Genomic DNA, 26025 nt, shown 5'->3' on the forward strand with positions numbered 1-26025 from the left:
AACATTTGAAAATGGTAGTAATTGTCTTCAGCTCTTTGAAGAATGGCTCTGTGGAAAAGAATTTAGATTCTGGAGGGCAGAACTAGAACCAGAGAGTTAAGATTAAAGGGATACACTTCAATGCTATTTAAGACAAAACTTTCTCAACGAACAATGTACCATGTACCAAAATGGAGGCAGAAGTTGTGTTAGGGAGTAAAGTGCTGATTCCTTTCCAGGAATTACCTCTCTGGGACATTTTAATGGAGATCTTGCTTTAGACAAGAAATTGAAATGGAAAGTCCCTTCTGGTTTCACGATCTGTTGCAAGTCCTCCTAAAATTTCTTTTTCTATATATGTCATGAAAACCAATATTAATTATGTGACAATGTATTTCTGTAAGTTTATAGGTGTTTTAACAGCTGCCAACCTAAAGCTTTGGACCTAAAGCTTTGTTCTATGACTTCTGTGCAATGGACTGCTTGGGAAAATAAAAGGGGAGAATTTAATCTAGGAGAAGGAGATCATCATTAAGGAATGAGAAAGATAGGGGATTAAAACTTCTATTTATTGAGTACCTACTATGTAGAGAGTTTTTGGATGAGTTTCTTTATCCATTTTGTCTCGTTTCATTGAATATACTTAGTTTTTCATTGCTCACTTTGGAACTTATGAGAAGCTGTAGTTCTTAGAATGATGAATTCTTAATATAATTGGTATTTTCTTATGTATTCTTTGATGATGGAACACAGGACTGTTCTGATGGCTACATGTGCAAAACGCATTTTCAAATTAAAAATGAGATGATGGAATCACAACCTGGAACATCTGCCCATGTGCAGACGTGTCTTCCCATGGAGGTGAGTGATTTAACATGTCATATTCTCCTTTTCGGTCTTTGTGAAGTATAAATTTAAAAATTGAAATGTGTTAAATATATATTCTAAAAAAATTTACTGCCATTGGATCCTGGGCCTGCTGTCAGGGGAGAAGTGAACATCATTTGTCGGTGAACATCATTTCTTCTATAATATTGGAAGCAGGAATTGTGGTAAAGTTGAGATCTACTCTGAGGCTATACACATCATAGTGAGCCTTCATCCTTTTGGGTTCTCTGAATCTGAAGACCACAGGTGCCTTTTATTGCCTATTGATTTCTCTCACATGAAATTCTTCCACGATAACACAGACCTATCTTTTGGCTGCTTAATACCTGGCTGGAGACCTCTTTGGCTAGTTTGCTTTTAACTTTTTTTCCCTATACCATTTAAAATATGCTATATCTGGGTCTCATTCCTTAGGGGACTTTAACCTTAACTTGAAAATCTTGCTAAATTAAATTTTAATAAGGTGATAATGGCTTAGTGGTTTTCTAGGATATTTTTCATTTAACTTTTATTGAAATGTAAATAGCCTTGTTGTATTTGTTATTAATAAAAAAAATTGTGTATGTTCATTGTAAAAGTAAACAATAAATACATAAAAAGAGAAAAAAAAATTTCTATACATCCTTAAACAGGAGGTAACCACTATTAATATTTTAATAAAGACCCTTCCACACATTTCTATCACACACACACACACACACACACACACACACACACAAACACGCACACACACACGTTTTGCAATGTACATGTATGTCATGGACATTTTCTCATGTCAGTAAGTGTAGAATTCATGTCAGTAAATGTAATGGCCCCATTATCTTCCATCCTATGAATACATCATAATAATGTAGAGCCCATACCGAAGTAAAATACTTGAATTCTAAAACAGAATTGGTGGGGACCCAATTGCTTCAACACAAAGGAAGAAATAACTAATGCTTAGAGTTCTGAGAATCTTGGTAAAATGGGTGAGGAGACTTTTTTGGTGAAGAAGGAGCTTTTTCTCAGGGTCTATATTAAATCAGATCCATTTGGCAATCTGGCACTAGTCCCCTCCGCCTGTGTATGACACTGGCCTAGAAGTAACTCTTGCCAATATAATTTGGTTTGCCAATTATTCTAGAGGGTATTATGCTTGGTAATAAATTAAGTGCCCCTGGTGGCTGCTCACATCTTGATTACCGTTTTGTGGTTTGAATAACCAATATCAAATCTGAAGCCAAGCATGTTAGGAAGCTTTTCAATTCATTATATATTAACTTAAAAAATGCACATGGAAATGATGATTTAAAAGATGAATTACCAGCTTTTGCTTAACAAGTTGGCAGAGATTTGAAAAGCACTGTAAAATAGTGTTGACAGTATGAGGGAACTGACACTTTCTGGTTGATGTTTTAACTTCACAAAGTTTAAAGATGTGCCCATACTATGAACAATCTATTCCAATTCTAGGAATTTAGCTTCATAAAATATGAATTTTTTATTTTCAACACTTCTCAACAAATTTCAAACATATGAAAAAATTGAAAGGGTTTTCAGTGAACATTCATGTACTCATCACCTAAACTCTACCATTAACATTTTGCTGTGCTTGCCTTATTATATATCAGTCCCTCTATTCATCTATCCGTACACCTTCTTTTTGATGTAGCACTTTTACATCAGAGTAAATTGCAGACAAATACTTATAAAGTAATCAGAACTGTACATGAAGATCTACCTGCAAGCATATTCATTTTTTTATAATAGGAAAAAATAGAACCAACTGAAATATACAATAGTAATGGATTGGATCATTATGGCCCCCCTCTATGATTTTTTTTTTTTTTTTTAAATTCAGTAGGTCTGGAGTGGGGCCTGAGAATTTGTGATTCTAATAAGTTTTCAGGTGATGCTGATGTTGCTGCTCTAGGGACCACACTTTGAGAACTACTGCTCTACTCTATAATAGAATGTGTAACATATTTGAGATGCTACACAGCTGAAATGGTTAGTTAATATGATATATGATAGAGTCAGTATTGCAGTACTCTTGCTGGCATGAAAGATGCCTTAGATTGAGCCTGAGATGGAGATTTCTGTTCAAGTGACTTACTAGGGATGTGCTCTTAGGAGAAAGAGAGTGATAGAAGCAGGACAGAACAAGGGACAAAAAAGCTAAGGAAGAATGTGGTCTCAACTAAACACTTACTTTAGTCTTATCTCCTGGGAAACTCTGAAGCACAAAAAACATCCAGAATTAGTCTCACTTTGTGTCCTTGAGGTGGCCTTTTGTACTCTGTGACAGTCATCAGCTTGTCAGTGAGCCATTGGCTAAAGTGGAGGTGGACACTACCTTCCTAAGCAAGATAGTTCCAGTTTTAACCAAGAAATTCTTCAGAAAAGAGGGCAGCTCTGTGTTACCAACCAACAATCAAAACAGCTGAGTAGAGATAGGTGCACTGGCTTTAAGGAGACCTGGATGGGGCACTAAAAGTGTTGACTACCAAAGAGTAACCTGAAACCAACAAAATAGGATCTATGAGGAAATATATGCAAAAGGTCTGGATTTAGATGAAAAGTGAGAGGCTTGACATGACAGCAATTTGTTTGAGAAAGAGCTGGTGATTTTAGTTGACTGTAAGCTCAAGATAAGTGAAATGAATGCCATGTATACTAGAAAAACTAACTGGAACCTAAGCTACATTAATTAAATGGATCCCAAGTATGGTTTAGGGATCCTTGGGATGGCGTTCCCAGAGATGCTTTCAGGGGTCCACAGAGTCTAAATTATTTTTATAATAATATTAAGATGTTATTTATACTTTTTTACTCTCGTTCTCCCTGATTTTTCCAGAGGCTACCTACCTGTGATATTGCAACAGATTGAATGCAGAAATAGTTACAAGAACCTAGCTATCTTCTATTAAGCTAGACTTTAAAAAGATTTGCAAAAATGTAAAACAGTGCTCCTTTCCTTACTAATTTATATTGTTTTGGAAAATATATTTATTTTTTGTAGAAATATGTTATTAACTTTTTAAATGAATTAATAAGCACTTTTTAATTTCAATATAAACTTCTAATATAGTGAATATCAATAGTTTTAACTCTCTTAAACAAAAGCTCTTTGGAATACTCAATGAATTTTAAAAGTGTAAAGGGTAAATAAAAAAAAAAATCAGAAAAAAAATGTGTAAAGGGTTCCTGAGATCAAAAAGTTTGAGGATCACTGATCTATATCATGGAAATATTACATTATTACATGTGAAGAAGAATATTGATAACTAGAATATGTAATACATGAATACATAAAATAATAGTTTAAAGATAAATTATAAATAGAATTCATCCATGTAGAGAAGCATGCCCAAGGGCCATGGGTGGACTTGAAAACATTATTATGAAAAATATTTTGGGGACTCTGGGGATGGTAAACTAGAACTGAAGACCTGGGAAAGTTAGTTGTCTTCAGATATATCTAGAAGACTTTCCTGTGGAAGAGAAAGTAGACTTACTTTGTTTCTGAGAGAATTAGTTCATGTCTGGAAATTATTCTAGACAAATCTCTCTAATATTTAGAGTTGCCTACAATGAAATAGGTCAGCATGTAAAGTTGTGAGCTCTCTCCCCTTTCATGGATATGTTCAGCCACAGAGTGGATAACTCTCTCTCTGGAACAGTGATCACCCACCGAAATGCTCATTTGCTTAAAGTATGAGGCAGATGATGAGAGAGTGAAGTGGGCTGATGGGAAGTGGTGGGAGCTGTGGAGAAAGGGAGAGGGCGTGACTCATCCAAAGGGTCAGCACGCATGCAGCCCCAGGTGGATTTTCAAGAAAAGGAAATGATTAGGATTTTTGTGTGTTGGCTTAATTGAAAAAGAAGAAATCTGTTCAGGCCAAATAGGCTATATTTATGGGCTTTAAGTGGTCCTTGGGCCACCAATTTATAACCTAGCTTCTAATATTATAGAAAGGAGTTTTGTATTATGTAGAAGACTGAGCTAGGGGACCTCTGAATTAGCTTTAAAATGTAAAGCGCGATAGTTCTATATCTGTTCCATATCTGTACATCACATTTCCTATTTAAAGATGTCCAAAGGAAAGTCTCTGCTAATAGTCGTTTCAAAAAATTTTTTAAATTTGGTGATGCAACGTGTGGGAAATCACTTACTTCCTGTTCTAACGAGATCTGGCAGTCTTAACTTGATTCATGATTTTTATGCTTGTGAGATTATCTACAATGATGTGTAGATAATCATGGGGTTTTTAAAAATCAAAATGAAATATGATGGAATATATAAGTGAAATAATGTGTGAAAATTATAATCTATACCTTTAAATTTTTAAAATATGATTTCAAATGGTAGTTAAGAGAATGAGATTGTATTTAGAAATCTACTAAATATATTGGGGCATTTTTTAGTTCTGGTTCTGGGAAAAGGAGTTCTTATTTATTTGTTTATTTATTATTTTATTTTATTTTTATTTTTTAATTTTAATTTTATTTTTTGTTATGGTTAACGAACTGCAGTAAGTTTCAGGTGTTCAATTCAACAGTAAGGCATATAAATATTTCATTGTATGTTCACTGCCCATAGTTAGATTTCTTTCTGTCACCACATATTTGACCCCTTTTACCCCGTCTACTTCCCCCCTCTCCCCTCCTCTCTTTTCCCCTACCTTCTGGTAACCATGAGTCTATTGTCCATGTCCATGAGTTTCTGTTTGTCCTATTCTTTTGTTGCTTTTAGGTTTATATTCCACATATAAGTGATATCATGTGGTTTTCAACTTTTTCTGTCTGGCTTATTTCGCTTGGCATGATTATCTCGAGGTCCATCTATGTTGTCGCAAAGGGCAGTATTTCATCTCTTCTTAAAGCTGAGTAATATTGTATATATGTACCACAGCTTCTTTATTTAGTCTTCTATCATAGGACACTTCGGTTGCTTCCATGTCCTGGCCACCGTGAATAATGCTACTGTGAACATTGGTGTGCAAATATCTTTTTGGATATATGTTGTCAAGTTTTTGGGGTGAATGTCCAGTAGAGGGATTGCTGGCTTATATGGTAGATCAATTCTTAGTTTTTTGAGGAACCTCCATACTCTTTTCCATTGTGGCTGTATCAGTTTACAGTTCCAGCAGTGTGTGAGGGTTTAAAAAGGAGTTCTTATAGGTTAATCATATTAGATAGGACATTTATTGTTGAAAACAGTTAATATGATTTGCTTGTGACATTTCTGAGTTTGCGAAATAACAAACAAGACTATGGTGATTTTTTTTAAACAAGATTTTTAGCAGTGACCAAAAGAAATCCATTGCCTCTATTTAAAATCTTCTAAATACAAATGAATATTTTCAACAGGAGCTAACATAATCAACACTGGTTCTTAGGATATCTTATTATATGGAACTCTTATTTCCATAAAGTGATGTTGATGCTAATACTTCACATTATCAACATGATTTTTTTTGGATTGAATTGAAGAATTTTCTTAGTGAAATTAATGTATGATCATTTAACAGTAGTGAAAACGATGATTTAACAATTGTTCTGCTTTAATGAATATGAACTTATTGTGGAAAGTCCTTATAAAAGCCTTATTTATATAAATAAAATAATAGTTTGAGAATGGAAGTGGAAACACAAGCTCTATATTCCAATTAAATAGTTTTTGATAAAAATTAGTCATTAACCTTTAAAACTCATGTGTATGTTACTGCAAAATAGCTGGAAACTTTAAAAAATTTTTGTAAGGTTCTAAATTAACTTACAGGCTAAGAAAGACTTCAATGATTAGAGTAGTGAAACAAAGTGTAAGTTTTCTACCATGTTTAGCATTAAACCACTGTTAATAAAAGGAAACAATGAGATGAATATTAAACATGGATATTGATTGTTAATAATCAGTAGGAAAAATTATTAATGAATGCTTAGAAGAAAGCCTAAGAGCTAGTTTTTGGCTGACATCGCTTTGATTTTTCTTTTTAACTTCTTCATTTATGAAATTCTGAATTATTTTCATAGAATAGATGGCTCAGATATTGTTCTTTTGATTAATTCAATTCAGATACCCATACATATTTTAAGTTGATCAGCGATTTTTATATGTATATATTATTGAAGTTTAGATTTTTTTTGTCTGAGTTAGATTACTAAAGTTTCATTTCTTCCTTTTGAAGAGGTATTAGAGATGGGTATTGAACATATTTTATTTATTCATTTACTATCTTCATTACTTTAGAGCCTCAGGTTCCACCTTCAGATTACATTTTTTAAAACTATGAGAATGATACAGTCATAAAAATAGCAATAGTATGCTACTGGATAAAAGGATTTTTGTCCTAGGGCCTTGTTATACACTAACTGGAACTTTCCTTGGTCCAGGGTAGGTAGAATATTATAGAGAGCCCTCAACAAAAACAACCTATCATAAATTCCCTAAAGCATAAAGCTGAAAATTAGTAACAGAAGATGATCTCAATTGCCAAAAGAACATATTCAGAGAATGACGATGTAATGAGGTAACCTGGTCTTCAAATATACTCATTTGCCCTAAGGATTTTATTAAGTGACTTTTAGGATGAGTTCTCCAAAATAGACTCATATGTCAGAATATCATGGTTTTTTTTATTGAAATAAATCATGAGCCACAGTTCTCAGTTAGTGTTAACAATTTCCCTGTAAAGCAGCTGCTATTTTTAGACTGAAGTATAGCCGTGCTGATAAATGTAAATGATGAGTGGTAAGCATGATATACCTACTATTTGAAAATGTAATTATTAAAGCAATGTGAAAATACCAGAAAGTCTGTTATAATTAATGTGTGTGGATTCATGTAAGTAGTGACTTGGTGTTTATTTATTGATATGATGAACCTCATGCTGATAAATGGATATTTAAACAAAATAAGTATTAATACAGCAGACCCCAATCCCACTTTTATGTTTTTTAAAAAACTCCAAAACAAAGTAAATTTTAATTTTATTTAATTTAGAGTATGAATACATGCCATAAAGTGGTGTGGTGTTTGAGAGGGGAGAGTATAGGATATTCTGAATACCAATCAGGTCTGATCAGGATTTACAGTTCCAACAAAATTGCTAAATATTATACTAAATATAGTATTATACAAACTATATTTCTTTAACTACTACATGACAGAAGTATTTGTTTACTTATTCTTAGAACTCATCAGAAACCACATATAGATTTGCGGCACTAAAACTATTTGAACTATCTAAAAAGATCTTTGGGGCCTTAAAACAGCTTAGTGTTCTGCTATGAAGCCAAGAAGTCTTTTATAGAGGCAGATCCTTCAGAATCTTCTTTCTTCTCTAGGCCCTTGGTACCAAGTAATACCACTTTGCAAAATTCAGAGAGTGTGTTAGGTTTAGAGTGAGAACTTATAACTTTTTTGGTTTCCTTCTACCTTTGAAATTCTCTGTGCTGCGTTCTCCTTGGCAGAGCAAAGAATCTATTTTTTCTTTTTTGCGAGAGAGAAATCGAGTTGAATCAATCCAGATAGGTAACTAATTCTCTATTTATCAAGCTAGTAAAAAAGGCTTTATAAAGGCACCTGCCACAGCCATTGTATTTTAACTCATCAATGAGTTATATCAGAAAGCTTCTTTTATGTATAGTTCTAATATTGAGATGTTTTCCTTAAATTAAAAGTAAGATCATTTTTAGCCATAGATATGGACTTGAGAAAATATTGAGCTGATATTTCTGTATGAAAATCTTACTTTCAATGTAGAATGCTTATGTCCAGTTGTAAAGGTCTGACAGGAACCAGTTGTTTCGGAGGAAGGACACAGAGCATTATTTTAATAAATTATATATTCCTCCCATTTATTTTTATGAGTTTGAGATGCTTTCATGATATAGCCTTGAGAAAACACCTAATAAGTTGATTGGGGATTTCAAACTTTATTTGGGTCTATTTACATGGAGAATTGCTGAGCCTGCTTGATTTTATAATCAAATCTAAAACAAATGAAAGTGAAATCACTATATGGTGCTTCTTTCTCCCCTTTGATTTTTTTTTTACGTCAGTGAAATCTCCAAGTGTGGAGAGGGATATATTGCTTGGAATACATTACAATGAGATTGGATATCACCAAAGATTAAATAAAATCTAAAATATTTGAGTTTTCAAAATTATTTTATTAATTATATGTAAAATTCTTTTTCTTCCTTAGTTAAATTGAAATGGTTAATTTAAAAAAAATATTTTCTGGAGTGAAAGGAATATCCATAGGCATAATTTTCTATGCAGGGCTCAAAAACAATCTTGTCATATACTCTGATGAAATCGAATGTTAAAATTCAAATGTGGAATCTCATAGTAAACTGCGATCTTCAGATGTTTAAAGGGTTATTTTTTGTTTTTTTAGTAGCTTGAATGAAATTAGCTACTTGTCAGGATTTTTTTTCAGCAGTCAGATAAAGACTATTACATAGAATATTATTTTACTATAAAACCATTGCCCTGAGCTAGGGATAGTAGTACATACAGATTGCTACTTATAGAACAGGACCCAAATAATCTTCAATATTTCTTCCACTAATACCTGAAATGCTCACTATTGAAGAGCCTTTATTAAAAATGCAAATGGATTATTTTACAGGGAGAAAACAAAACATTTTCAAACTGGAATAGTGGTTCTGAACCCTAGTGTACTCTAAGCACTGACCTGGTTAGATCACTTCAATCACTGCTGCATTTTTAGCATCTAGCCAGTGTCTGTCACAGAAGTGCCAGAAATGAATACAGCCTATATCTTGATTTTTCTGAACTGGAACTATCTAAACTTTCCTCTGTCCCCAGTATACTGCTAATTTAACTAAAAGTCAGCAATGTTAGACTAAATATTTTGCCATTATCAATTTACTGTCTATTTATTAAATGGCACTTATTAAATGAGGTGGCCATGAATATTTGTTAAAGTTTATTCCTGAATTTATGGGCCTAAGAGTGAATAATAAGTTCACCTTAAAGTAAATAGAAGTAACCAAATATTGGACTGTGTTAAAAGTATTCAAAGTAGAAAGCTAAGGGGAAAAACTCTTTTAAGAGGGAGGTACCGAAGTGTTTTTAACTATTGTTTTTGATTGTATAAATGGGATATGGGAGCTTCAATAATGTTCTTGTATATGGTGCTTGCAAATATGCTGTTTTAGAAATATTCTTCATTCTTAGCAAACTTAGTTTTAGTATTTGTGAGAGAAGATTGAATGTATATACATTGAGAGAATTTACATCTATTTCTAGCTGACCTCAAAGGAACCGTAGGATAGAGATTACAGGTTTGTCTCAGCCATAGTTTTGAATGGATTGAAAGAGGTGGAAAGCTGTCAAGCTGGCAGTATTATTTACATAAAGGAACATCTGGATGGGCCTACAACAACTTTATTTATTAAAGGGGTGTTGAAGGGTGAGGAGAATGAAAACATGGGGGAGGAGAATGAAGACTGGTTATATAGAGGGGGATTGACAAATAAGTTACTGTCTTAAGGATAATGGTTGCCATGTTTCTCATTCTCAGAGAAAGGAGTTACAAATATGGAAAATCTGGAATGAATTTCATAGTGATGGACTGAAATTGGAGATATTGTAGTATGTTATCTTTTGATGCATAACAAATTACCCCCAAACTGAGGTGTTTCAAACAATAAATATTTCTTATTTGATAAAACAAAGAAGAACATCTGGATGGATGCCTGAAAAACTGCAAGTGAGTCAGAGGGTACAGCAGCCTTGCTAATTAAATCTGATTTCTATGCTTAGTTGCTCGACCCTACCTTATTTTGAAGAAAAAGAAAGTACTTGTAGTCTGAAAGTGACCAGACTTTTGGAAGAGATCATTAAAATGACCATTGACTAATTTAAAGTGATATTGTTAAATGCTCTCTTTCCAGTATTTATTTGTGAAGTAGGTTATTTTCAGCCTCTCTTCAGGTTTGTTAGATGTGAAACAAAAGGGACAAAGTACAATGATGATCTCAAACTCTAAAGTCTTCTTCTCTGTTTATAACCTCCTTATTTTCAACTTTATTTACTCCGAACATTCTCTGTACACTCTTTTTGTCTCAAGACTCTCAATGACATCAGTCCCTTTTTATTTGCCTTGTCTCCTTACATAGTCTTGACTTTAACCTTCTCTGTCATGCTCACAATACCAAGATTCCATGGCTCTTGGCCCTACATGTTTATGCTGTATATTGGCACTTCTTAGTCCTCTTCTACAATCCTCTTTCTCTTTCCTTCACTACCTGATTTCTTGAATAAATAATCTATAATACCTTCACTCTTTTATCACTCATTTAAACTTCAACTCTTGTTCTTTTGACTTCTACCAAAATCAAGCTATGAAAATTGCTTCCTCATAAGGTACTAGTTACCTTGTAATCACCACATTTAGTGTCTTCATTCTCCTTGACCACACTGTAACATTTGACACTATTGACTAAGCCTTTCCTTCTTGAAATTCTCTCGTCTTTTAGTCTCTGTGATACTGGTGACAATGAATTCTTTTTATTCTTCCTTTCTAACATTTCACTATTATTTTGTGGCAGTAGTTCTAATATCTTCCCTAAATCACAGTCCTTGGGGAGTGTTGAAGGTCAACCTATGCAAACCAAGGTAAACCTAGAGGGCAGGAAGGGGGGAGAAACCAAGTCAAGAGTCATGGCCATAGAGCTAATTAGAGCATATTGGAAGCTGAAGTGCCCATAGCTTTTCAGTTTGACAGCTGGCATCCTGATAAGTCAGACTGACTTAAAAACACATGGTTGGAATCTGGCAACAAGAAACTTGATGACTGGGAAAGGATTCCATCTGTACCTTAGGAGCCTGTTAACCAATCTTAGTTTCTACAGTGACTCTCAGTACTAGGAGAGGCCGTAGCACATTCTGGGCATTCTTGAGGTGAGAATCCAACTTCCAAAAAATATTTTTTCGAATTGTGCTCACTTGGTGACACGAATTGTTGGAATTAACCTTCCAGAAGGAGTCCAGTACATTTTCCACCACATATTACATTTTGGGTTCTTGGGAATGGCTGATGGTGGGTATAGAAGGTAGTAGGGGGAAGCAAGAGGGTCTCTGCACTAAAGAAAGGAATTTGGGTGGAGTGGGAGAGTGTTGTATTATGACTTTAGAAAGGTCTAAGGAGTAGTTGGAGTTTTTAGTATGGTTTATCTAAATTTCCTGTCCTGGGGGCATTGGCCTGGTTGCTGGTATGTTGTTAGGATCCTGAATCTGGGATTTCCATTTAACTTAATGAGAAGTGCTGAGAGACGGAGAGTAGACCAAGTCAGAATCCATTAAGAAAAGCTAAGGTTTAAATACCAGGAAGTCAAGTATAAAACACTAACCACTAAAAGTTAGAGGGAATGATGGTGTCATAGGTTTGAAGTTAGGTAGGGATGAGACTGCAGTGAAGTTAGGCTGGGAGAAAGGGAGGAGGATCCTGAGTGATTTGCCTAACCAGTTTGGAATGTGCTAGATCTTCTTCGCTGTCCATGGATGAATGGTATTTAACTTTGTCAGACAGGTTTAAAGGGTTAGGCAGAGCTGAGAGATTGTATGAATATGTGGGTAGGAGAACCGGATGGAGTCTAAAGCTTGCATGCTTTTCCCTGGCCCTGGTCCTTGTCTGTGTTGTGTATCCTTTGTTTTAGTTGCTTGCTTGTTAGAGGGCATCTGGTGAGTTTTTCTGGGTGGTCTACAGATGTTGTTGGTATTGGCTCGTAGCTTGGGTTTATTTATAGCTTTGCTTAGAGGTGCTGAATGGAAGGGGCTGAATGGAAGCTGTAGGGTCTAATGTATGTATCTCCCTTAATAAATTGCTGTTTTCTTGAGTGTAGGATCCATAGCTTATTTATCTTTGTAGCACTTTCTCAAGAAATTATTTTGAATGAATGACATACCAAAAGAAGTATTATAAAGCACATTTAGTTTTATTCTATAGAAAAGTACTTCATGAAAATATCCAATGTAGTATTATTGCCCTATGATAGGCATTTTATGAAATAATGAAGAAAAAAATGAGAGCATACTTGTCTGAAATCTGTTTTGTAAAAGCTCCCAGGTATATTAACGTGCAATTTCAATTGCCATTTATCTAAAAAGACCAAAAGTGTTATATTTGACAGAAGATCTTTTTCAAGAAAAGTTTGCCAGTTTCCACATTAGAACTTTTACATATACGATGATTGGTAGTTTAGTGTTCTTTTTAAAAATAATAAACAAATGAATGTTTCAGGAAACCTGTGATAGACTGAATCAGGTGGAACTGATTTAATGTTATGGATAATTACATAATTAGTGTGTAAAAAATAAACCATACTATCTTCTTGATGGACTGGAGTTGCTGTGAAGGAGGTGTGTAATTATACAATCAACATCTTCCTACTATGCTGATTCTAGATAATCCTTTTTTTGCCTTGTCTGAGAAGGGGCTTCCTGTCTTGTGCTTCCTGATGTTATTTAAGTGAACGTGGCTGAGCACTGAGTAGTTTCCAGTCCCTTGATAAGTCTCTCTATGATCCAGGTCTGTGTGAGAGCATCCTCTGAGACCAGAGGCTTTCAAACTTTTTTGATATAAACCCACAAAAAGAAATACAGTTTGCATCAAGACCTACTACATTCTCCGCACACATACCTTAAACCAAGGTTTATTAAACAATTCTTATTCTTTCTGATCCATTCTACTCTATTAATCTATTCTGCTCTGTTTTATTTTATTTTTTTAAATGCTGGTTGAGGCCACCAATTGATTTCAGAACCTACTAATGGTGCAAGCCTCACATTTGGAAAATATTACTTAGACCTTTGGTGATTGCTAAAGTCAGTGGAAGGGATTCAGAGAGTAGCGTAATAGGGCTGCTCTGGCTTTGAGTAGCAGGTGGTGTGGCATGGTTGAAAGAGCAAGGGCTTTGGAGTTGGGCAAATTTGGTTTTAAATCCCTACTTTTCCTCATTTAAATTGTGTACTTTGAACATGTTACTGAAACTTTTTGAGCCTCAAATCTCTCATCTGTAAACCTGGATCCCAAATACTTAAGGGAGTCAGGAGGTGAGGAACTGGAGAGCTGTGTGGAAGAGGGGGTTGATATGTGCATTAAATGATATCATGGAAGAAAACGCAAGGCCATTGCTGTGACAGTAAAACACATATTGCGGCAGGTACTTTAAAAAGTTTATATTTCTTTCCCCACTCTTTTTCACCATCAAATGCCTCAATGAGAAAAGCGTCTTGTAACAGTTGATGCCTCACAGGTTTTTAATGAAGATCAAATGAGATAATGAAAGCCAAGAATTAACAAGTATTAATTTTTTATTAATGCTACCTTAAAGCAGCTTTACCATTTCAGAATAAATCTTTGTGCAAAGGGGATAGAGTCCTACAGAGGTTAAGTGACAACATTAGAAAACAAAATTGGTTCTGAAATTTGATATTATGACTATTAATAGCAAGGATTGCTTTGAGATACAGTGGACTTGCATGTTGATGTTGGAGAGCTGCTACCAAACCTGCCAAAGGATGATTTATGGTGCCCATTATAAATTACCATATACAAGTCATTCCATGTTGCATTATGTATAAAATTTAAAGAAACTTTAAATTTATTCAACAAAGGATTTTGCTTCATCAAAACCTGGAAAATGAACATCAGAAGACAACTAATAACCTATTGCATAATATTTCTGTCATTTTCTTTACTTTAACTGGAATGTAGTATAATAATTTAATTGTGAGAAAAATGTAACCTCCGTCTCACAGCTTGAAATCTCAGGAAGGGGGGAGAATGTCTTTTGTACAAATATACATTTTTATAAAACCACTTTTTTTTCTTTAAATGTTATAGTTTTCACTACTTCTGAACTTGTCCCTGACTTTGAAATGCTGTTTCCTCACTAGTTTAAATTTTTTACTTTCTAGCCTGAAAGGAAATTCTTTGGGTTTGATACTGTCTGTGCCTCTCTCTTTCATTCATCTCTTCCCTGGGATTCTACTGATATTGTGATTATTTAGTGGTCACCTGGGTTTTGCTGGTCATGGGGAAGGGATATAAATCAGCCAAGGCAAGTATAAGGCATTGACAGCTATAAAAGCTTCTTTTCCATATCTCTTATTCTCCCCGGTATCCAGTCTATGGTTGCTTTGATATGTTTCAGTCTTGCTTTAGGCCTATGTTGGTTCCTTACAGTTAGTTTCTATGCCATTTCTATGTTACATCATGTTTAGGTGATCATCTAACACTTTATGTTAAGTTCACGTTGCAGTTACATTCAGAAGAAAAGACCTGGCTCCTTTAAGACAGAAGCACCTTTTCCTCTGCCAGAAAGCTCATTGTAAAAGTGAAGGGCTTAACCAAAAAGATTTCAATATAAACTGAATATTGAAAGAGAATGGATGTTAATTGGGCTCAGTAACTTGGTTGCTAAGAAAGCATTTTCATGATCGGGAAGAAACTCTCCTGGGTGTTCTGTAGCTTCTTGTGGACCTAAAATGCTTTGTTTTATCTCTTGCTTTCTGTTTCTGAGTTGAAAGAGGAAAGAGCAGAAAGCTATCACAGGACTGAAAAGCTGTGGGAAGCAGATGGTTGCTCTCTCTTAGCTACAGAAAGAGAGAGCTAAATACTGACTTGCAACAAACCAATGCCAGCAAGGACTCTTTGTTTAAGGCAGACAGTGGAAAATACCATGAAGCCAAGATATAAAGAGATTGCATAGGAGGACATAGAGAGGTTAGTCTAGGATTTTTTCAATGCTTGGAAACATGTAGTTGACAGAAATTAAAAGATATTTAGAGTGGACATCTAACATCCATGTTAAATAATGGAGTTAACTCTTTTCAATATGGTTGAGTTTATTAAGAAGTTATTTAGCTTGTATTTAATTGTTTTTTGAAGGTTTTATACTATATTTGATATTAAACTTAGTAGATTTAGAATTTGTTAATCTGTAATTATTTTAATAAATTTTAGTTATAAACATCTCTTACTGTATAGTGTATTGCTTACTAATAAAGTAACTTTGGAGTAAATAAGTTACAAATATTTATTGAAATACCTTTTTCAAAACAAAAGTGTCCGAATATTGACTGTCCATATATTGTAAGCTCTCTGGTTATACTTTAAGTAATTTGTAAAGTATTAGTTCTGCATACTAAATGATACTCCACTAACCTCAGGGAGTTAGTGCCTATATTTTGCTTAATTTCGTTTTTTTACTTATTGCTTCATTGGACAAATGTTTTTGAGTATCTGTTGAGCATCAGGCAATATGTTAAAGGATACCACAAGGAATAAAGCAGTCCAAGGAAGTAGTGACATACTTCTCAGGGGAGTTTGGAAAATGAGAATATTTTTGCTGGTATTTTATGGTCTGTTTTAGGCTTTCTTGCTAATATTGAATATTATTGTTTGTACTAAGTATTATTATTTAAGTTTATTGTGGCACTTTTAATTGTAAAATTTTTCTAAACAGTGTTATTTGGATCGTTTTTATGGATATATACTTAAAGAGACATCTAGAGTCTCTTGGTTCCTCCTGTGACTGTAGTGTCATAGGAGGAGACATGAGTCTTTCTTGGTAACCTCTTTGGAATTTACTTTTGGTTTTCATGGCCATATAGTTTTTGACCTGTGAGCGTGGCCAGAGGATCTTAGAGAAAAAGCAAAATATGATCCTTTTGAGGGCCTCTGATTCTAATAATATTCTCAGGGAAGCTAGTTTAAAATGGAAGTACTTTAGTATAGCCAGAGGGCTTAGGAAATATGTGGGTGGTCACCAGTGATGAATCTTACACTGGAAGGTCAGATAAGATTATCAAGGAAAAAACATTGATAGAATAATAGACTAATTTAGACTTCCTCAATAGTATAGTAATAGAATAATATATTAAATATATGCAGAGTACTCAGTGGTCCTCTTTCCTTTTTAATGCAGAGGTACAGGTACATTCCGATAGTTAAAAAAATTGTATGCTAAATCTGCATTTTCAGATTTATCTGCTGCCTGATTCTCATCTTGCTCCACAATTCATTGGTTTAGGCTTTTTACAGCCTTTATAACTTGGATTGTCTTTCAACAATCTGAGGTTTAGTAAACGACAATGTGTTTAGGAAGAAAGGAGAGCAACAAATATGAGGTTCCGTTTTAAAAGGTAAATATTTTATAAATTTTGAGAAGAATGGTAAATAAATGAGAAAAACTGCCATTTGTAGTATTTAGTGACTCTTCAGATGTCACATGTATTTTAAATCAGTATTCATTACTTTAGAATAAGTGCATTTCTTAATTTTTTTGTAGCTGTGAAAGAGACTGCACTGAGCTATTTAAAAAAAATTTTTTTTTAGAACTCAACTGCTTCTATTAACATGAAGCTCAGCTAGTAAACTCATTAAGTAAGGACCCTAGGCAGTTCTCTAGTGTCGAGACTGAAAGCACAGTATTGCAGACATCTTTGCATCACTGTCATGAATGACCTTGAAGGAAGCCAGCACTTCATAAAGCAAAATCCTCTCTGTGGCACTTCGTTCTGATTTGATTGATGCTTTAGAAAAAGCTGTAAGATTTTCTTTTCTTTATAGTGTGGGGCATATACTCCTTACACTTCATAGATTTTGTACTTGTCTGGAGTAGTTTGTTGGCAGGTTCTTACAGGTTCTGATCTTTCACTGACTGCAGTACAGGTAAGCAGTGAAATCTCTCCTTTGATCAATTATTATTAGGGAGTAAGGTCTTGGTGCATTGGGATCATGGTTTTAAAGAATAGAAAAGTACAGACTCTCTAACTTGAGTATAATACAATCATTTTTCTTCCATTATAATCTTTCCAAGCATCTCAGTGGGTCGAAAGGTATTTAATACTGAGGTTTTATGATTTATATTATTCAAAGGGTATACATTCTTGTATAGCCACTATCCACTGTGCTTTCTTAGATTTATAGTTCTGTTCCTTTTTAGTTTTTTTACTGTAATGTGCAGTGAAGGTTTTTAGTATACATTTTTATATTCAAAGAAGAAGACACCAGAAATCTTAGAAGGTAAAATGATTATTTTATCTCTTTGGAGTTACTTGGTCATTTCCCACATAAAAAGTTATAAGTAAGGATCATAAAAAGTTATAAGTAAGGATCATATAAAGGTGCAACCATTTATTTATCTGCTCTGGCACTGCTGTGGGAACACCAGGAGAAAACTTTTCAACATTTTGCCTCTGGAAAGTGTGGAAAAGCTATACTGGGACCCTTGGTGTTTATCCCTAAGTGTTTAGGGATAAACACATGCATTACAGTTGGGTGAAGGTAGAACATGCAGAGACCATTTAGGTAGCGTGTTCTCCTCTCTACGAGGGAGCCATGTCAGCTGGTGACTTCAGACCTCAGTGCCTCATCTTCTGCCTCTGGGATCTGATCTCACTATTCCTGGCCTACCTCTCCTAACCTGAATCTAAATTGTGCACCTTGCTTGCCCCATCTTTCTACTTTTCCTTATACTTTGATCTTGTATGAATCTTCATATTTTTCTGACCTCACCCTTATAATTGAATTCAAATTCTTAGTTTAATTCCCTTTGTTTCACAATTTGTTCTAGTACTCTATTGTTCTATCTAGACTAAGCCAATCATTAGGTTTTCTTGATACACTTTGAATCTTGACCTCTAAACTTCTGTCTTATGAAGATAAAAGGGTAAAAATCAGAATCGCTTTTATCCAGCCCCCTGGCTACAGTGATTTATAACAATCTATATATCCTGGAAGTCAGTAAAGTGACTGTGTGAGAAGTTCCGAAGAAGGTAGTAAAAATATGAGCAGTGTGATTTAGGAACACCTAAACACCTATTCCCCTATATCTTCTTGTTCGTTGAACCCAGAAATATCTCAGTGAATAGACACTTAACCAAGCTGAGTTGGGTTTTTTTCTTTTTTCTTTTCAATTACTTGATTAACATCATGTCTCGTGGGCAGCTTCATTCTGAAGACCCTCTTGAGAGTCTTCGAACATGCTTAATTTATTCTAACTGGTTTTATAATATATTTTCTGGCTGATGGACTCTAGATTTTCTGTCTTAAAAGTATACTATGAGTGCATTGAGAATAAAATAAATTCTCTGCCTTTTATCCTTTTAGTAACTTTTCATTCTTTTTTTAAACCAAACAACTGAAATGGTTAGAAATCTATTTACTTTTATGAAATAGCAGGCAAATCAGGAAGTATGGAAGACTGAGGTTTTAGTCCATAGAGATATGTTTATAAATTTTTTAGGTAGTCATGATTAAGGTTTTCTTAGAAACTAATTTTATAAACTATTATAGTAGAAATTTAAAGAGTTATTAATGATACATATAGAATATAGAATTGTAATAAGTACTAACTAAATTTTTAAGAAAATGTTACTCCATTAAGCTAGCAAAAAATGTGGATATTTGCAAAAATTTAGTAAAAAGTTTGAACAAGGCTTCAAAAAGGTTTTCTTGTTTGTTCAAAAGCGATGTTAAAGGACTATTATATTTCTAATTATTTCCTTTTAGGTTTTCAAAGGCATTTAAAATGTCAAATTATTTTATTTTTATTTGTGAATTGATGTCGGTTAATTACACTATGCATTTTGGAGTATAATGAATTCAAATGGATACTACTGAATTAGAATAAAAGTTTAAGAATTTTAAACAGATGTGACAATAGTTGTCAAAGAAAGTCTTTCTTTCTTTTAAAAATTTTTAACTAGGTCAGTGGTGGATTAGTACAATACATCTGGTCAAATTTTTCACCAAAGAATCATTTCCCATCATACACCAATTCAATTCTCAACCTTTATTGAATAACTACTATATACTACTTTGTATAGAAAACAAATAATCAAGACATTATGCTTACTTTCAAGAAATGTTTAAAAGCTACATATTTTAATAAACAATTGGATTTTACAAAAAATGTATTTTGTTGTTACTGATATTAATAAGCCATTTATAATTTATAATATGAAATAATGGAATAAAATTAAGAGTCACAATAGAATTAACAAAATAAAACCAACATGAAAAACAACAACAAAAGACAAAGTCATAATAGATTTAGGGATGTGACTGAAATTAAAAAACAAAAAACAACGCATGTACTATGATCCTGTTCTGAATGTGACTGAGTGATTATGTTTTAAGTGTGTGTTTTAGTTACATATTGCTGCCTAAAAAAACCACTGCAAAATGTAGTGGCTTTAAACAATAATATGGAGTTAGAGTCACCTGGGCTGGACATCCAAAATGGCTTTTTGACTCATGTGTTTGGCACCTCAGTTGGGATGACTAGAATAGTTGGAGCGGGCAGGGCATCTCTCTACATGTCCTCTCCACATGGCGATGTGGGGCTTCCCCCAGCATGGCTGTTTCAGGGTATTTGGACTTCTTAGCTGGCAAACTTCTCCCCTAGAGCACATAGTCCAAAAGACTCAGATGGCAGCTATAGGGCTTGTTATAACCCAGCCTTGGAAATTATGCAGCATCACTCTTCCACATTCTCTTGGTCAAAAGTGAGTCTCCGATCCAGCCCAGATTGAAAGGCAGGAAACCATACAAGGGCAGGTAGACATTTAGAAGGCATAGTTTATTGTGGGGGGAAGAGAGGTATCTTTAAAAATTAGTTTCCACAATGTGTAATATTCATTTATAATGTATAATAATCATTTCACTGTATATTTGATAAAATTTGTATCAGCCTGCTTCTAAAATTAAGATTCACATTAACTTTATAAGTAACAATATTTTATAGCCAAAATATACTTTCATCTATAGATTAGTAAGAATTTTAGTTGCAATGAGAAAAATAAAAATAAGTACCTTAATGCTTTCACTTCAGTTTATGTTGAGTATGTACTAGGTGCAGGGCCATTAGAGAAAAGCCATTAGGAGAAATGGATGGGGAATTATGAGACCCTGCCTTACCAGATCCACTACTCAAGCAAATGTTAGCTTTTGAGACAAGGGTTACACATCAAAAGTCAAATAGGAATCCATAGCCATGACCCATATTTTCAAGGAAGAGAGAATGGTCTGAAATTATTCAGGAAGTTTTCATAATGGAATTGAGACAAAGCTATGGACTGAAGAACGAATGAAATTTTGGGTAAATGAGAGATTCAAGGATGATGCAATTTGAATATGTAGAAACACTCAATATACTGAAAAGTGGTATGTAATAATGGAAATTATTATTAATAGGGCTTAGGGGATCCATCCCTTAATCAATGGAAAAGAACCATGTAAGGTATGGCTAGATTGTGGAGAGCTTTTGTAGATGGCATCTCATTTTTCCCTGTTCAGCACTTGTTTTCTACTGTTTTGATTAGATGCTTATATTTTCTCTCAAATTATTCATTCAGCGAATATTTTCTGAGCTTATCTTGTACTTTAGATGGTCCTATATGCTGGAGATACAGTGGCAGATCTCACTGTTAAAGCCCTGTCCTCAAGAATCTTCCCCTATCTTCTGCAATTAGGAATTATTTTGGTAAGACAGTTAATCAAAGTGCTCTGTCCTTCCCTGGCCTAGGTTGAGCACATGACTAACCTGATTGACTCAGGGCTGGAGAATGATTGGAGCTGACTCATTCTAACGTTGGTGCCCTGAAGAGTCTATTAGTTCCTTTCATCCACATCTTCAGAGCTTACATGTTCCCCTTTCCCCAGGCAGTCGTTAAGTTTTTCTTCACGTTCTAGCAACTACCACCCGTCCTTTTAATAAATTCCTTTTTGCTTAACTTATCACCAGAGTCAGTTTCTATTGCTGCAGCCAATGGAACTTAAGACAGTATTATATGCCTATGTCTCTTCCTAAGGAATTTGAACTATATCATGTAAACAATAAGACACTCTTGGCAGTTTTTGACCAGAGGGAGAGAATTATTTTTAAGAATATTTGGAGACATCTTAATAGGTTAGAACAAGGAGTGACTATAATTAGACTGACTAATTGGAAGGCTATTGAAATATCTGGGTATATAGGAATGAGGGGCTGAGTTAGGGTGATTGCAGGAGTAGAAAGAAATGATGAGGAAGAACAAGGCTAGAACTACGGTGAAGCAAGAGAGGTGTACTCACTTAAAGTGAGTACTTTAAATTTTGTATCCTAGGTACCTCTTTTACCTTGTCCTACTTCTGGCCCTGGGCATTGATATTTCAAAGCATTAAAAGGCATACATATTAGAATGGAAGAAATAAAATTATCCTTATTTGTGGATGATATATTATTTTTTATGTAGAAAAGTCTAAGAAATCTAATAAAACAATCTAGAACTGGTAAGTGAGTTTAGGTCATGGGATACAAGATAAACATATAAAAATCAATTTTATTGCAATGAATACATAAACAATGACATTAAAAATATCGCTTACAGTTGCTCCAAAGAAACTGAAAATACTTGGGTATAAATCTAATAAAATGTTAATAGGACATTTATATGCTGAAAATTACAAAACCTTCATGAAAGAAATCAAAGAAGATCTAAATAAATGGAAAGACTTATTCTCTCCATTTGTTCATGGATTAGAAGACTCGACATAGCAATGGTATTAGTTTCTCTTTAAACTGATATATAGATTTATATAATTTCTGTCAAAATTCCAGCAAGATTCATTGTGGATATAGACAATATTGTGCTAAGATTTATATGAAAAGGCAAAGCAACTAGAATAGCTAGAACCATTTTTAAAAAGAATGAAGTGGAAGAAATCAGTCTACCTAATTTCAAGGCTTATTATGTAGTCATAGTAACCAAGATTGTGTGGTGTCAATGGAGGATAGACACATGGAGCAATGAAATAGACTAGAGAATCCATATATGGACCCACATGAATATGTCCTGCTGATTTTTGACAAAAGCACAAAACAGGTCAACTGAGGAAAGATAGCCATTTCAATAAATGGTGCTGAGTAATTGAACATTCATAGGCAAAAAATGAACCTTGACATAAGTCTCACATCTCATAATTAACTCAAAATGGATCAGGACTTAGAGGTAAAATATAAAACTATAAAGCTTTTAGGAAGAAAATAAGAGAGAATCTTTGGGATCTAAGAATTCTTCAACCTCAGACCAAAAGTACAAGGTATAAAAGGAAAAATTGATAACCTGGACTTCTTCAAACTTAAAAAAACTTTTAACCTGCATAAGATCTAGTTAAGAGGATGAAAAGTCACAGAATGGGAAAATATTTACAAACCACATATTGGACAAAGGACTCCCATTGAGAATATATGAAGAACTCTCAAAACTTAGCAACCAATCTTGTAAAAAATAGGCAAAGACATGAAAAGTCACCAATGAGGCCATACAGGTGACAGTCACATTAAAAGATGTTCAATATTAATAGCCTTTAGAGAAATGCAAATTAAAACCATAATGATATATCATTACACACCTGTCAAAATGGCTAAAATAATAATAATTTTAAAAAACAGTTATAACACCAAATGCTGGCAAGGATGCAGAACAATGGAATTACTCATGTGTTCATAGCTGGAATGTAAAATGGTACAACCTCTCTGGAAAAAGGTTAGCAGTTTTTTGTTTTTTTTAAACACACTAAGCGTGCAACTACCATATGAGCCAGAAATTTTACTCATAGGCATTTATCCCAAAGAAATGAAAACTTACGTTCATATAAAAGCCTATACACCAGTTTTTACAGAATTTTTATTTATGATAACCCCAAACTGGAAACAACCCAGATAGCCTTCAATGGATGAATGGTTAATTAGTGGTATATCCATACTATGGAATACTATTGGGCAATAAAAACGAACAAAATACTGATACACACAATGACCTGGATGAGTCACCAGAAGACAAGGCTGAGTGAATAAAGCCAATCCCAAAAGGTTATATAATGTATGATTTTTTTAATATTACATTCTTAAAGTGATAAAATTATAGATTGGAAAGCAGATTACTGTTTGCCAGAGTTAAAGAGAAGCTGGGAGTGACTATAAAAGGAATCTTTGTGATAATGGAAATGCTCCGTATCAATGTCAGTGTCTTTGTTTCAGTTTTGCACTGTAGTTTTGCAAGATGTGACCACTGGGGAAAATTGGGTAAAGGATATGCTTTCTGTATTATTTCCTATAATACATGTATATTTTACATGTGTGTCTGTAATCATCTTGAGTTTAAAAGTTTAATTAAAAAATGATTTTAGATTTCAAAGCCAATAACTGGGAAAATGAAGGTGCTTTGTAATGTAATTAGGAAAATCCCACTTTTTCAATGCAGGTGATTTCCACAATCTATTAGAAAAATCCAATGAAAGAGCAAATGAACACAAATGTGATGTTTGATAAACTCGTAAACATCTACAGATTTTTGTATATTTTAGAAAGAGAAAACATTGACTGAAAGGAATCTTTAATTGATGGGATTTCAGGCAACATGACCAAATCAAGTGGAGGAGACCTATCAATGTAGGACATTTGGACATTTTTTTGGAGAGGAAGTAATGTCTGGGCAGACTCTCCTTTCTAGGGACTCCATTTAGAAGTCAGCTTTTCTGTTCTTTCTGCCTTTTAAAGCTTTTTCCCCTTCCTCTAATTCAGTGGCTTCAGTCAGAAGGGAAATTTTGACAGTGGAGTAGAGCTAAAAGGAGGCAACTCAAGAGTGTATACTTTTACTTGGAGTTAGGAATTGGATTTCTCTTTTAACATTGTTAGCATGCTTTGTTGGTAGGTACATAGGATTTACTCTTGCTATTACGATAATTTCCATGAAATATCTTCTTACAGATTTCATTTTAAGGGACTGAGAAACTCCCATGAGACTCGCATGTTGACAGTGTTCTACCTGGAATGTAACAAGATCTATTTTTCCAATATTTTTGTAATGTGGAAAAAATTGACTTGAATTTTATCTCATATTTGTAGATTGCAGTGAAGCCTTCTCAGCTTCTCAGTTTTCAGTTGGATTAGCGCTGACTTAAGGTCATTTGGTTAATACACAGTCAGGGAGCTGTAGAAACCACATTACAAGACCAGGGTTAATTAGTACCAGTAAAATCATATTACAGTGAATATAATGCTAAAAAGCATTCTGAATAAGACTATTTTCATGACGAAATGCTGGAAAACACATGTTTTTGATTTTCTTCAAATGTAGAAAATATTTATAATAAAGTTTGCATACACTTGCATAATATGAAAATATGGAATTTTAATAAAAGATACTACTAATTTGGCTTAATGGCTTCTGTATTTGAAAGTAGGTTTGAACATTTTTCTTTTGGATTTGTCCTATTAAGGCATATTCAAAATTTAAGATATGGTAAAAGTAACATTCAAATCAATGCGGGAAAAGGATGGTTATTTACTAAATGTTATTCGAATAACCAGATAACTATTTGGAAAAACAAGATTAGATACTATGATCATATCATATGCCAAAACAATTGAACTGCTAAATGTACAAATTCAAGTATAAAAGCACTAGAGGAAAATATAGGTTTATATTTTTATAATATGAAGTGGCAGAGGCTTTCTAAACATGACACTAATAACGAAAAAAGTATGTTTCTGATATCTATAGGTATGTTTAAAAACCAACTCAAAACAGTGGCTTAAAACAGCAGTGATTTATTATTTCTCAAGAGTCTGTACATAGGTAAGCAGTTCTTCCTGGGTCTCATCTGGACTTATTTATGAGGCTGCTTTTATCAGTTGGGTTGGCCAGAACTGAAGGGTCCAACTGCCTGTGACCTCTCCCTCCCTGTTGCATCTTATTCAGTTGTCTACCCCAAGTTTCTTTAATTTACATGTTGGCTGGGTCCCAAGAGAGTGAAGGCAGAGCCTACCAGGCTTTTGGAGCCTTAGACTCCAGAACTCATACTCACTTCTGCCACATTTTATTGGTTAAAGCAAGTTGCAAATTCAACCAGATGTAAGGGGATAAATAGCTTCCACTTTCTGAGAAGCAATATCACATTGCTAAGGGACGCAGGCACAGTGAGACATGATTTATTGGGAACCTTTATTATGATGATCTTCCTAAGTGTCTCTTGCTGTTTAGACACTGCCTGAAAACAGGAACCAAGTAGTAGTAAAGTTTTAGATAAATCCCTTATTCCCTGAAATTTTGATACTCACTATCTGAAACTTAAGATTTGG

The 26025-nt window shown here is 34.1% G+C and overlaps 1 protein-coding gene across 7 annotated transcripts in view; it reads left to right on the forward strand.

The window, feature by feature from the left end:
- Positions 1-26025, forward strand: part of ATG10 (autophagy related 10) — a 204536-nt gene that overhangs the window by 49415 nt on the left and 129096 nt on the right. For 5 of the 7 annotated variants that reach the window (XM_023523072.1, XM_011377677.2, XM_023523071.1 and 2 more), the window contains one exon: positions 733-840. The exons of the other annotated variants lie outside the window; for them this stretch is intronic. In XM_023523072.1, the coding sequence (XP_023378840.1) occupies positions 733-840 (108 nt within the window). The remainder of the gene's footprint in view (positions 1-732; positions 841-26025) is intronic. 7 annotated transcript variants of the gene reach the window in all.

Source organism: Pteropus vampyrus, unplaced genomic scaffold (assembly GCF_000151845.1).
Source record: "Pteropus vampyrus isolate Shadow unplaced genomic scaffold, Pvam_2.0 Scaffold11, whole genome shotgun sequence".
NCBI lineage: Eukaryota > Metazoa > Chordata > Mammalia > Chiroptera > Pteropodidae > Pteropus > Pteropus vampyrus.